The 14,566-nt window shown below is 35.0% G+C and overlaps 1 protein-coding gene across 2 annotated transcripts; it reads left to right on the top strand.

Annotated features, from left to right (window-relative positions):
- The first annotated feature begins 913 nt into the window (after nt 1-913).
- On the top strand, nt 914-11,899 carry LOC109085660 (C-type lectin domain family 4 member F-like). Of its 2 annotated transcripts, none has more exons than XM_042745595.1 (8): nt 914-1,038; nt 1,747-1,869; nt 9,756-9,845; nt 9,985-10,056; nt 10,197-10,268; nt 10,377-10,528; nt 10,913-11,025; nt 11,226-11,899. In XM_042745595.1, the coding sequence occupies exons 1-8, from the start codon at nt 942-944 to the stop codon at nt 11,386-11,388; spliced, it is 882 nt and encodes a 293-aa protein (XP_042601529.1). In that variant the 5' UTR covers nt 914-941; the 3' UTR covers nt 11,389-11,899. The 2 variants fall into 2 exon arrangements, with proteins under 2 accessions (XP_042601529.1, XP_018955731.1); XM_019100186.2 differs by lacking the exon at nt 914-1,038 and adding an exon at nt 3,362-3,445 and having other exon boundaries at nt 1,758-1,869; nt 11,226-11,897.
- The last annotated feature ends 2,667 nt before the right edge of the window (nt 11,900-14,566 follow it).

Here is a 14,566-nt window from a genome sequence, read left to right as displayed (position 1 = left end):
GATGTTTAAATTAAATTAAGCTATAAAGCAGAAGACAACAGTGTCATTATTATGCTCAATTTAGTCCAGTTTTGTTCTCATCTGATTAATAAATAAATAAATAACCTGTCCAACTACTTGAATGGCTGTCAAATAAAAATAATGTCTATTGATAATAGTGTAGTTCAAGTACGGCTGTAACAATGCGATACAATTCACAATACTGATTTTTTGATATTTAAGACAAAATTGAATTATTCAACAGCAGTGATACAGCATTTCCTTGGTTACCGCTGAAAAAAAAATCAGTGCTGGGCTTATAAACAGTAATTTTGCATTATATAGTGGCAAGATGAAAAGAAAATACTATCTAAAAGTCAGTGATTTCCCCTCAAAGTTACATTCCTATAAGCCCCCACCCCAGTTGTATCACGATTTTTTTAACATTTCAACTGACTTGAATTGTTACATATGTGTTGATTTTCGACCGGCTCGAGGTGCATCCTTACATTCCTAAGTTCCAGCATCCACCAGCAGAGGATTTACTAGCCGATCACAGATCCGTCATGTCCATATGATGAAGTGCAAATTTTAAGCATAATTTCAGCATTGTGTGTCATATATAGAGGTTTCAATCTCCTGTCCATACATGACATATAATGATGCCTAAAATTGTGTTGAGAATTTGGAATTTTATTCTTAATTTTGGGAGAAATAAAGCAATACACTGAATATGTTGTTTAAAGACAAAGTTGACACTTATCTCCACTGAGATGCGTTTGCCACCGATTTCATTCTTCCTATTTGGAGAACACAAAAACATTTCATTATTCCTTATTTTCAGAGACCGTCACATATTCAAACATACAGACTCAGACAACTTCCTATTGTATAAGAATAGCACATTTTATGACTTCCTTATTCTCAACCATCTCAAGCAGCACTCAAGTGTCATCGGGCACATGTTCCGTCAGGCTCATGAAATGGATTCAATCTATGAAAATTCAGGTTTCATACTTTCAACAGTTGCTTCCAGTGAAAAACCTTCTCGATTCAATGGTAAGGCAGGAGTATTAACGGCATGCATTACAATTTATATTTTAAAGATTTAGTACTGGAACAGTATGTTTTCTTATGTTCTTTGCACATTTGGCAAATGCCTCCAAAACATCTTAACCTGCATTGAGGTAGACCTTTATATTTGATCTGTTCATGTATTTTAGTGGAATCAAATGCTGTCAATTGAATGAAAATTTTCTGTATGTTAGACAGATACAGTAAATCATGGTGCTATCAACACCAGTGGCATTGGTTCAAACACAGTGTTGAATGCAATATTACATGCTTTGAATAAAAGCATCTGCCAAAAGCATAAATGTAAATTTGCCAAAAGCATAAATATACATATATTTGCAAAGGCAACAATGATGTATGAGCTGGTGTGAAGTTTGCCATTTGACTTCCTGTTTATAAGCATCCACGTTCTCAAAATGCTGTGAAGCCCTTTAATGAGCATTATTTATTTTTTTTATTTTTTTCTCATGTGTCATGATAGAAAGTTGTTGCACAGGCCTAGCTGTCACAAGATGTTTATCTGGTTTACTGCAGGAGTACAGTGCAGAAAATGTCAGGTTGGGCAACTTCATCTTGCAGAAAAGAACTGTAAACTCAGGAATAGTTTCAGACAGCAATGCTGGACTGATTAAACAGCTCAGAAAAAGATCAAATATTTTCTCATATTTTATCTCATCAAATTTCTGACCACAGATAATTCCACTGAAGAACAAGAGAGAGAAGTCACTTCCCCAAAGTGGATTAAAGTTCTTCTGATTGTTCTGGGTTTTTCTCTTGTTTTTGCTCTCGGAGGTCTCTGTGCTCTGTGGATGCTTTGTGAGTATACAGTAACTGATACTATTTTTGCTCTGTTCAGGGCATACAAAATTTTTAACTTTTTACTTTTAAAATCATACTTTTAGTAGACAATCATTGCCAAACAAACATTTATAGTGTAAGGGTTGTTTCACTACAGTGGTTCAGGCTGCAAGATTGCTGAAGGACTAAAGAAACCATATTAACACGATTGTGTTAAACTGTACATTTCTTGTCTATTACCAACCCACTGCTACTTATATCAATGGAAATAAGCACAGTTAGAATAGCAAAATATGTGAGAGAACATTGCTATGGTATGATTATATTGTTTTGTAATAAGTAGCACTTCACTATTAATGTTGAATCAAAAAATAGCTAAAACATTATTTCTAATTAATATAATAACAGTATATGTGACCTGTGGTAGCAATATGAGTCACAGTGAGCAAATTTTCAAAAATAAGTTATTTTTAGTTTCACATTCTCCATTAAAAGACCTTCAAAATTACATGTGATTTGTTGGAATCAAACATAAATAGACTGAGCTACACCCGTTTGAATTCGACAAATTCAGCAAAGTACGTTCACGAGTTCACACTTAGCCTACATATAATAAACTGAGTAAAGGTTATGCGTATTTGGCGGCTTGTCCAGGGAGAGGGCTCCAAACTCAGTAATTACATTTTCGAGCCCTGTCTGGGTAGAGGGGTCAGAGCTCGGCTTTTAGGCTTGTTGTGGTTGGATAGATGGTGTAATAACTGATGGTGGATTGGCCGTGTTGATTATCTGCGCATGCTCCTCCCGAAATTTGTTAATAAAACATCACTTCTGAGAAAAATTAAGTTAAAGTTTTCTGAAAGTTCCAAAGCAAAATCACCTTGTAACGCTGCATCATTTCCTCCAATTCCTTTCTTTATATTACTATATTAATAATCACAATATAGTCATTTTTATTTTATTTTTGTTAAAAAATAAGAACATATGCAAAAAAACAAAAAAAAACAAAAGCAGAACAAATATAAGAAAGAAATAGGCATAGTGCTTTTTTTCATTTTACATCTAAACAAAAGCATTCAAGTAAGAAAAACTAAAAATCAAATGTATAAATCACTTTAGCATGTTTGTAAAATAAATTGATTATTAAAACTACAAAAGAAGTTCAATCAAGAGCAGCGATCTTTTCTTCTATTGTTTGATTAACATTAAAGGGTAAGTTTACCCAAAAATGAAAATTAGGTTGCGTTTTACTCACCCCTGAGGCAGACTAAGTGTGTATGACTTTCGTCTTTCGGACGGATTCAGTTGGAATAATATTAAAAATTGTCCTGGCTATTCCAAGCTCATACAGTCGTCAAATAAAGCGTGTGCATCCATAATGAGATGTGCCTCACATGGATCCGGGGGTGAATAAAGGCCTCCTGTAGCGAATCCATGTGTTTTTGTAAGAAAAATATCCATATTTCAAACGTAATAAACACTTTTCTCTCACTTCCGGTATCTGTCATACAAGGAAGCCATTCCGGCAGATGACGTAGGATGTCAGAGTTGTGCATGGCCACTGAGATTGTCCTTGTCCCCCTCGATCATCTCCAAGGTACTTAATTTTTGTGATAGTTTTGTGACTGATTATTTATTTAACTGACCAGAAATATATAGCCTAGTGCGTTGTATTTTTCTTGGGAGCCTCGCGGCGCGTGTCCCTACAGATCCCCCTCGCACTGACAGAATTTCATGTGAAATGTTCACACGATATTACTGTAATTTTACATTCCAACTTTTAAAAACCATTCATGTCCTCGTCCTTTTTATGAACCATTTTCTGAAGCTTTCTCGCTTCTCAAGACGGCACCCCATCTATCACATAACCCCAGATGTTTAATTGTGCTCTAGTCTCTGGTCAAATTTGCTCAAACCACTGTAGCCTAATGTAATCTATTAACTACGCACATCATAACATTTTAGGCAAGTAGTAGGCTACCATATTATGACATAAAATATTTTAATAAGACTGAATTTGTATGTAACCTGATCACGTTTAATAAAAAGACATTTTAAGGTTAATTATAACACCGCATGTCCACAATTATTCAAACAACAAACAAATTATACAGCGAGCAAAGAACATTTACATTATCAAAGAATATCACTGAATTCTGTCTAGCGTGAGTGCAAGCACTCTAAAAAAGCTACAAGTTATAATCAGTGATGTTGTCTGCAGTGTATGATGAATTCATCTCTTACATCACATGTACATCTGCACTTTGTTGTTTCTGATGAGAGAATTCACCAAAATGCACTGACCAAAAAATGCATATCAACGATTAATATTTAGTAAAATCCCCTTAAATAATAGAAATATTAAAGAAAAAAAATTATTGAACTAAAATCACAAAAGCACAAATATATATTGGTTCACATATAACTCTGTCTTCATGTTTATGTTAATCTATAAGAGTTTGGGCTGTTTAATATTAAGGTTTTGTAAAAAATCCCCCACCATGGCCCTGCCCTGCAACATCAAGCCCCACCCCCCAGCACCCGTCAGATAAAATATATTCCCACGGCTATGGCATTGCATGTTTAGTGACGAATGTGGAGAGAGAAAAATAAATAAATGAAAAAAAAAAGCTCCTATAAACAAACTCGCGAGACTAGCATATCTCAGAGGCGTGCGCACTGCGCATACGTGCTGCGTCATCCGCCGAAACGCCTTCCGCGTATGACAGAAATGAGAGAAAAGTGTTTATTACATTTGAAATATGGATTTTTTTTTTTTTTTTTTTTTTTTTTTCAAAACACAAAAACACATGGATTAGCTACAGGACGTCTTTACTGATCCTCCGGAGCCATGCGAGGCACGTTTTATTATGGATGCACAACTGTTCAACTGCAACACCCACTGACTGCAGTGATAGAGCTTGGAATAGCCAGGACAATTTTTAATATAACTCCGATTGGATTTGTCTGAAAGAAGAAAGTCATATACACATAGGATGCTTTGAGGGTGAGTAAAACACAGGTTAATTTCCATTTTTAGGTGAACTAACCCTTTAAAATTGCAATAGTTGAGTGCATAAAAAGGGTCCAACATTCCAAACTTCTTCTTCTTTTTTTTTTTTGGTTATTTAAGTGCCTCATCCGGGTATTTAAAGTGCACTTTTTCTTTTTGGAATTTTCATTATGAATGCACTACTCACACTATTTATACTGCAAAAGAATAGTGCATAAGTACAGCACCTTAAGTGTAAATTTATCGGGATTGCACGCTGGCGGAATCGCCATTATGTGCACGATTCAAATGTCAGTGGCAGTGAAAGAAGCGAGCACAGATAGGCTACTCCTCTCTAAAAACGTACAAATAAAGATAATTTTGTTTAGATGTTTAATAACTATTTGGAGCATTGGGATTGCTAGATGAGGGCTTAATGAACTTACTTTTATGAAAACATGAAATTCTACCAAAATCAATTCCGACTCATTTTGCCAACACGGGTCACATACTGTATGGTTGTGGTTACACTTAAATTGGTTTCAAAATAGATGAAGAATGATAAAACATATACTGTTAATTGACCATGTGCATGATTACTTTCTGGTTTTAAATAAGCTACTTCAGTCATTTCTGGTCAACTGTGTGCCATAGGGGGAGTTCCCTTCACTTGGTTTCTCTACATAGCCTAACACATTTACAATTTGGAGAAAAGTTTTGTTTGTCTAAGAGGATCAAACATCCATCTATACAGTTTCAGGAATGACAAACGCGAATGTTAAATTTACACGAGTGTTTATCTGAATGTACAGTTATGTGTCTGGGTACTTTCCTGGGATTACCAGACATATAAAATGATATGTTCTTTAATAACACGAAACTGTATGTTAAGTCCACTATCATTATTTAAGGGGTTGCAGTTTCTGATAAGAAGGAGGCAGGAGAGGTTTATGTGAGAGTCTCTACCTACATATAGCACATATAAAATGAGCTTCACCAGAAGATCTCGAGCTGGCCTATCTTTATAGGAAGTTCTAAAAAGCGCTTTGTGCAGATGGCCAATTGTAGTCTGCATGTATGTGAAAAGTTACCAGAGAGAGAGAGAGAGAGAGAGAGAGGGATCAGAACTTTGTTGGAAAGATTAAGTTGTTTGTAAGATGGATGAACTTATGATTGATGTTTTATATTTCTTAGTGTTTGATGATGTACACTTGACCTGTCTAGACAATCAGCAATCACCTGCAGTGGACGAGCCTCACTCTTCATCAGTTCCTCACAGCACCGCTCCACACAACTCCAGCCAAGCAGAAGCTCTTCTTCTCATCGACTCCAACGGAAAATATATAAACGAGAAACTCTTGTTTCCAAAAATGAAAGTACAGAAAATGTGGTGCCCGAACACTGGCAAGGCTTTTCAGATCTTATCAGATAAAAATCTGAATGAAACGTACAAGCACATCATAATCCACATTTTTGGGGACATTGTATCTCAGTCAACACCAGTCATTACTCCGAGAACCAGCTGTGACAATGTAATCAACATAAATGGGAAGCAGATGTTAAAGCTTTGTAAAGGTCTAGGGCTGTTTATCATAAATGGCAGAACCAGGGGAGATTCTTTTGGTAGATTCACCTATTCCTCCACATTAGGAGCCAGCGTAGTTGATTACTCAATTACAGACATTGACCCAAATTTTATTAACGCCTTTACAGTTAGACCTCAACTTCCCATTTCTGACCACTGCCAAACAGTCCTTTACCTGAAACAGTCCTGTGACAGGGTCAGAACTCCCCCCAAACATGAAAAACTGTTCCCCTTAAAACCAAAACTCAACTGGAACCAATCTAGTGCTGAACAGTTCAAAGAAAACATGAGCAGCTCTGTAATACTAAAAATACTGGACGACTTTATGTCCACAGATTTCACTCTAGATACTAATGGAATAAACTCAGCAACATCCAATCTTAATTATATATTTCAAACTTTGGCCACTATATCTAACATTTAACAACCAAACAAACATAGAATAAACAAACCAAAAATAAAAAAGAATATGTGGTTTGATAATGAATGCAAATGTCTCAGAAAAGACCTTCGACGACTTGCTAACAAAAAGCATAAAGATCCAGCCAATCAGACGCTACGCCTCGCCTACTCCAGCTGCTTGAAAAATTATAAAAAGCTCATTTGTAACAAAAGAGATCAATATTATGAAGCTAAAATTGATGAAATAGATCAATCAATGGACCAAAACAATTTCTGGAATCTCTTTAAAAAAATTTAAGGCCCCAAATCAGACACATTCCTCCAGAGCGGCACAGTCTGGAGATCTTACTTTAAAACTCTTTACCAAACACTAGAACCAGACCTCAACCAGCCCCAAACTAAAACACAGAGAAAACTAGAAGATTTGAAGAAAACTATCAAAAATTACCAAAACCCACTGGACATGATTATAACAACATCAGAAATATCAGAGCACATTAAAAACCTCAAATTAAAGAAGGCATGTGGACAAGACAACATCAGTAATGAGATGCTCAAACTCCTGGTCTGAAGGACTGATCACACCCATATATAAAAAAGGAGACAAACTGGATCCCAGTAATTACCGTGGCATCTGTGTGGGCAGTAACCTAGCAAAGCTTTTCTGTAATATAATAAACAGCCGCATAGTGACATCCCTCACAAGACACAACATCCTAAATAAATCACAAATTAGCTTTTTACCAAAACAACGTACATCTGACCACATCTATTCTCTCCACACTCTAATTTACAAAAATCTAAAGGGCAAACAAAGAAAAATATTTAAATGTTTTGTTGATTTTAAAAAAGCTTTCGACTCTTTTTGGCATGATGGTTTACTATACAAATTATTACAAATTGGCATTGGTGGAAAAACATTCGATATTATAGAATCCATGTATAAAAACAGTAAATGTGAGGTCAAGATTGGGAATCTGAGAACAGCGTTCTTCCAGCAGGGTCGTGGAGTGAGGCAGGGATGCAGTCTGAGCTCAACACTGTTTAACATCTACATTAACGAGCTGGCAGAAGCTCTGAAGCACTCCGGCAGCATCCCGGGCCTCACTCTGCACGACTGTGAAGTCAAGTGCCTGCTGTATGCAGACGACCTGGTTCTGCTGTCTCCCACAGCCGAGGGTCTCCAGCACAGCCTGGCCCTGCTGGAACAGTACTGTGAGGAGTGGGCACTGGCGGTAAACCTGGACAAAACCAGGGTCATGGTGTTCCAGAAGAAGGCCAGGTCTCAGGGAAACAGATACCAATTCAGTTATGGAGGAGAAGTCCTCGAGCACAGCAGCAGCTACACTTACCTGGGCATCGAGATCTCAGCATCAGGGGGCTTCAGTCTGGCTGTGAAGGCCCTGAATGAGAAGGCACGGAGGGCATTTTATGCCATTAAAGCACGGTTTGGCCAATTAAAACTACCAATTCGAACATGGATTAAATTATATCACGCAATCATCAAACCAATCCTACTGTACGGGAGTGAAATTTGGGGACCAATATTAAAATTTGAAAACTGGGATAAAAGTTTAATAGAGAGAACATAATTGGAATTTGCCAAAAACATCCTAAGGGTGACCAGAAGCACTTCTAATAATGCCTGCAGGGCTGAACTTGGCTTATACCCCTTACACACTGAAATTAAAAAAAGAGCTGTTCAGTTCTATCATCATCTGACTCAATCTGACACTGAATCTGTTCAATATAAAGCCCTCAACAATCAGAAACTAATTGACAAGAATCTGAAGTATAAATATGATGAAAAATAAAAAAATGAATTTGACCTCTAAACCAAATTCCAGTGTTATTCGGCCCTAAACAGAACCACAAAACAAAACAAATTACTTATCACTCAAGCAATCAAAAGAAAGACAAATCCTTTCAAAATATCGACTCAGTGATCATGATTTGGAAATAGAGATCGGTAGACATAAACAATCCTGGCTATCGAGAGAAGAGTGACTGTGCAAACACTGTGAGCTAAATCTAATAGAGGATGAGAAACACTTCCTTCTTGTCTGCCCCAAATACACCACTACAAGAGAAACATTCTTCCCACAGTTTGAAGCATTGAATCATTCATTCTTGTCTCTAAATGACTAAATGAGAAACTACTCTATATACTCGGAGAGAATGAGATGGCAGTCAAACTAGCTGCAGAATATTTATACACCATACACACCATACGAAAGGGATAATTTATGGTATTCAACTGTTTTATTTGATATTCTTAATTGTATATAATTACTATTATTAATATTAGAAATATTATCTGCTGTTATATTTTTATTGTATTGATCTATTTTTTGTTGTATTTATCGTCTCCTTTGATGGTGTAATCATATTCTATATTTTATTCTGTATCTAAATGCTTTGGCAATACTGTAACTCAAATATCATGCCATTGATGCCAATAAAGCAACTTAAACTTGAACTTGAACTTGAGAGAGAGAGAGAGAGAGAGAGAGAGAGAGAGAGAGAGATTTTGTTCGCCACCTAATGGCTAGCTGCAGTATAGGACATAAACCCCACTCTCTCCATAAACGTAGTGGACGTGAGCCAAACTGGGGAAAAATAAAAAAATCACATTAGACTTCAGAAAATATATCCCACAGATGTTTTGTTTTTATTTTTTTGTTGTTGTAATTTTAGGTAGTTTTTATTAAGCTGATGTAGGCTATGTTCAGATGTTTGCTCTTCTAATAAGCTTGCTTTTAGTTAGTTATTTTGAAGCAAGACAATATTAATTAATTCATTCATTCATTCAACTTGTATTTATTTATTTATTTATTTATTTTGGTAGATGATTCTAGTCTTAGGTGCATGGTATGGATTTTTCTCAAAAACAAATATTTACCAATAGTCTATTTTGTCTTTAATCAGATAATCAAAAGCTTGCTGATTTTGAGTTACTGAATAATCAACACATCATGATTTCAAAGCAACTGTCAGCTCAAGAGATCAACGGCACAAGTGAGAAAACGGTTTCATTAATGAGCATAAGCATGTTTCATTTACAGTAGTTTATGAGTAACTTTATCTATTTGTCTTTATCTGTTTTCTTTTTATTCATGTATTTATGTATTTATTTATTTATTTATTTATTTGCCAGTTCTGATTAGAGAGCTAGAGGAATGTAAATCCAATTACACAAGAGTTAGAGAACACTTTCAACTTCATGATGGTGAGTTGACATTTCCATTAATTTAGTATTGAGAGAGAGAGAGAGAGAGAGAGAGAGAGAGAGAGACAGAGAATTCAGCAGTAAAAACTGCCTCAGTCTGAGTTCAATTGTGTCTCTTTTTTTAATTGTCTTTTCACCAGTAATGAAGAAAGAGTACTTCATTCTTACAGCCAGATACAACACACTTAGAAAATGGTTGTCGTTTTACGATGGTGAGTGACAATTTGTATACAAAGATTTTACTGCACAAGGTACCAGTTTGATTAACCTTATAATCTAAATAATGGAAGGTTTAATTACACTTTATTCATTTATCACAGCTAAGTCTTGTAATCTCTCTGTGGATGGCTGGATAGCTTGTCGTGGAAAGCTGTATTTATTCAGCTCAGATAAACTGAACTGGTCAAGCAGTCGAGATGTCTGTATTTCAAAAGGAGCCGATCTGGTCACCATAACCAGCCAATCAGAACAGGCAAGTCAGATCAATTATGAATTAATTGGTACTCGATGCAAGTGTAATGAGACAAATAACTTGACTTACAGCTGATGGGTGTCACATTGGTCTAGGTTTTTGGGATCTATTTTCTAGGTTTCTAGGTCTAGGCATCTTAGTTTATGTTTTTGGGTCATCAACATTCTAAATAAACTGCACTTGGGTTCTCTACCTCATCATCATTGTCTGTTTCATGACAGAGGCTTTACAAAATGATTTATGTTTTGATCATAAAAATGAAAGTTTATTTTAAGAGTATTTATTTATTTATCTATTTATTTATTTACTTATGTACTTACTTATACCTTTACCTATGCGAACACAATTTTTTACACTATTTCTTATGTATTTATTCTCCATCAGGATTTTCTGGTCTCTAAAATTAAAGAGACGCACTGGATTGGTCTGAATGATCTGGAAACTGAAGGACACTGGGTTTGGGTGAATAACCAAACTCTCAGTGAAACTGGAGTACAGTAAGAACTCTGCATGTGTGATTTTCTTTATTTCTTTTATTTATTTATTTTTGGAAAGTTTGTTGCTTGACCACTTTTAATTTTCTAATATTTTTAAAGGGATTACACGTGTGTATTAGTATTGCAAAACCACCAGTTATTTATTTTCATTTTACTTAGTTTACGTTAACCAAATGTATTACTGCTTTTGTTTCTTAAAGGTTCTGGTTCAGAGAGGGGCCAAGAGAACCTGATAACTGGAAAAACCAGGATCCATCTGGAGAGAACTGTGCTAGTCTGGGAGATGAGAACGGCAACTTTCAATCTTGGTTTGATGCTTCTTGTAAAAAACAGAAAAAGTTTATTTGTGAAAAGAAATATTAATTTACCTATAGTGATACATAATGAAACATCAGTGATATATTGTGTACTGTATATGTGCAGAACAAAATTGGGTTTGGATTTGCTTACTTTTACCCAACTAAAAATGCTACTTCTCCTGTTCTGTGTTTTAATGAATGAGATCTGAAGCAGATTTACCTAATAAAACAAAAGCTTTTTGTATTGATAGCTCACACTTCACTCATCTTGCAATCAGTTTTAACATCAATATGACATGCAATTCTGTAATTAAATGCTTTAATATCATCTGTGAAACTGAAGAAGCTGACAGTTAAAATAAATGTATAGTCAATATCTGTTTTGTGCACACATCTAAATATATAATGTGTGCTATAGATAAATGAACAATGTAAATGTGTGCTTCAGCTATTTCAAGTCACAGTAGGTAACTGTGAAAAATTCAACAAATTAATCACTGCTAATTTGATTTAGTATGTTTACAACATGCAGTTTTTGCCAGTTCAGTTTTTTTCTCTACAGGAGATCACTAAATGCAGTCTCTACAGCTTTACTGATTCCTCTAGTATGTTCAATTGCTTGTGAAATTGCTCATCTGTATTTTAAGAGGTAGTTTACAAAATAGCACCACAAGTAAATATAAATTACCAAAACATTTAGTGACTATCCTGAGCACTGGCCTCAAAGACACCAGACTATTTCATCATCATATGGATCTGACTGATCAGCCAAACCCTGACACTCCCATCCATATACTGCAGTGCAATAGGGGATTGTCGTGTCCATACATGACATAACATTCTGCTTAAAATTATGGTGAAACTATTGTATTTTAGGAAGTGGAGCAAAACTGAAATGCCAAAAATGTGAGATTTTATGCTGAACATTAGGTCTTTTAAAACAATAGATAGTCGATGATGTTTTAAGACAGAGTCTACAGTTTCTCAGCTGGAATGCTATTGCCATCATCATTCTTCCCTCTTAGTGAGCACATACATAAAATTATACCTTATTTTATTGACCATCACATATTCAAAGAGATTTGTTGTTGAGACGTATAACTTCCTGTCTGTATTAATAACAATGACACATTATGTGACTTCTTTATTCTAAACAGTCTCCAGCAGCACTCAAGTTACATCGGGCACGACTTCTGTCAGGCTCATGAAATGGATTTGAGCTATAAAAATTCTAGTTTAATACTTTAAACAGTTGCTTCAGATAAAAAACGCTCTCAGTAGTATATTTACTGTGCTAAGTGTACTTTTGAAAGGTTGTCAATGAAGAAAGGTGCCTTTGACTGTAGAATGGTGTAAGGCATCTACCAACAGAAGCTATAACTGACCACATGCTAACCAGTCACGTTTGACATCTTGTTCTATGTTCCGTTGCTGCTTGGTACAGTATCGCACATAATGAATATATTATATTTTTAGGTACTGTTTTACATGGATGATAATAATAATAAATGTTTGTTGAGCAGAAAATCAACATAGAATAATTTCTGAAGGATTATGTTACTCTGATGACTGGAGTAATGGCTGCTGAAAATTTAGTGTTGCATCACCAAATACAAAGCAGCTATTTTAAATTTGAACAATATTTCACAACTTTTTGTGAGCATAAGAGATGTATTACTTATACCAAAGATTTTTAACATCAGAAGCAGGATCTTGAGTCCATCAGTTAAACAGCAGCACCACGGACAGCTCCAGAAAACCACAGGATGTCCAAAATGACCCAAAGGAAACAAACCAGAACTCTGTCAACAAATACATCTCATGCACTTACGAGATCACATATAAGAAAATAACTTGGTCCATCAGCCAAATATTTTGAAAACTAAACCCCACAGAACACATAGACTCAAACTAAAAATGACCAAGATTACAACTTCCACATCTACTGCAAAAACTACTTACTACTTACTTTTTTGAGAGTTTTACTAAGATAAAATCACTTAAAAAGGTTTCATCAGATTATAAAATGTGATAATCTCTATTTGTGTCTTGTGTTTGTCTGACGATAGTGAAGTTAGTGGCTAATAACAAGAAACTAATTACAAGCTTAGTGATTTTTCCTTTAACAAGCTTAGTGATTTTTCCTTTAACAAGGTTAGTGTTTTTTCCTCAGTGGTGCATGTATAGATTACATATATATAAGCTGTATTATTATCATTAGGAACTGAACTTTAGGGAAGAATTGCTTCAAAATGTATTGCCATTAAATAAGACTCAAATATCTTTAGACATTTTCTAAGCTTGACATTTTCTACTGTGAATGTAACATATAAAACTGGTTAAAGTGCATCCTTAAAGAAACTTCTGCTGACAACGATTTTTACAAAGACACAATATTGTTGCACAAGCTTGAAAGATCACAATATATTTTTGCAGATACACAACTCTGATTACACACTTTAAAAAATAGAATAGAATAGAATAGAATAGAATAGAACAAAATAGAATAAAACTAGTATTACAGTACATTTGAGTTGTACACATGAGATTAAGCTAATTAAGAACTATTTTAATAATATTAAGTCAAATTATTAAATATTACCAATGAGTTACTAATCACAACATTAATGTAATCTCAGTCCTAAATTTACTATTACTCACTGATTATTTGATCTTGTTTCATATTAGTTAATAGTAGTAGCTGAAGTGTTACTGCAGTATTAGGCATTGGTCCTGCATTACTTCCTGCATAGTTACCTATTAATGACAGACCATTATTCGAAAGCATTACAAAATTTTTAGCATCGTTACTTCCTACAGCATAAATACACACACAGTTGACACTGTTCTCATGGCACACATATGTTTCCTCATTCAGTAAAATAAAACAGTGTGGAGCAAAAAGGGAACTGAAAATATGCTGACAGGCAAGATAGGGAGGACAGCACTGTGAAGCAGTCAATTATTCAGACCAGTCGGTACAAACTCTACTGTAAGTCTCACTGATTTAAGCTTATGGTTGAATAGTTGACTTATGCTTAGTTTTTTACTGAAAAAGCATTATGTGTGGATAATTTTGGCAATATTCACTCAAAAAACAGAGGTGCGTAAGCTCATATTAGTGTGGACTACAATGAGTCATTTCCAAAAATAAATTTACCTCTCCCATGTATGTACTTATTTGCTTAAACTTTTCAAAAAACATTCATTATTTGTTATTTGTAATTTTTCTGTTATTCAAA

The sequence above is a fragment of the Cyprinus carpio genome, chromosome B19 (assembly GCF_018340385.1).
Source record: "Cyprinus carpio isolate SPL01 chromosome B19, ASM1834038v1, whole genome shotgun sequence".
In the NCBI taxonomy this organism is placed as follows: Eukaryota; Metazoa; Chordata; class Actinopteri; order Cypriniformes; family Cyprinidae; genus Cyprinus; species Cyprinus carpio.
This window is presented reverse-complemented; position numbering and strand designations above follow the sequence as displayed.

What these genes read in the sequence shown, in the direction of transcription:
- LOC109085660 (XM_042745595.1), top strand. Translation starts at nt 942, where the DNA reads ATGTTCCGTCAGGCTCATGAAATGGATTCAATCTATGAAAATTCAGGT. An exon ending in TAACCAGCCAATCAGAACAG is followed by an intron (nt 10,529 to 10,912) that starts GCAAGTCAGATC and finishes ATTCTCCATCAG; the next exon opens with GATTTTCTGGTCTCTAAAAT. An exon ending in CTCAGTGAAACTGGAGTACA is followed by an intron (nt 11,026 to 11,225) that starts GTAAGAACTCTG and finishes TGTTTCTTAAAG; the next exon opens with GTTCTGGTTCAGAGAGGGGC.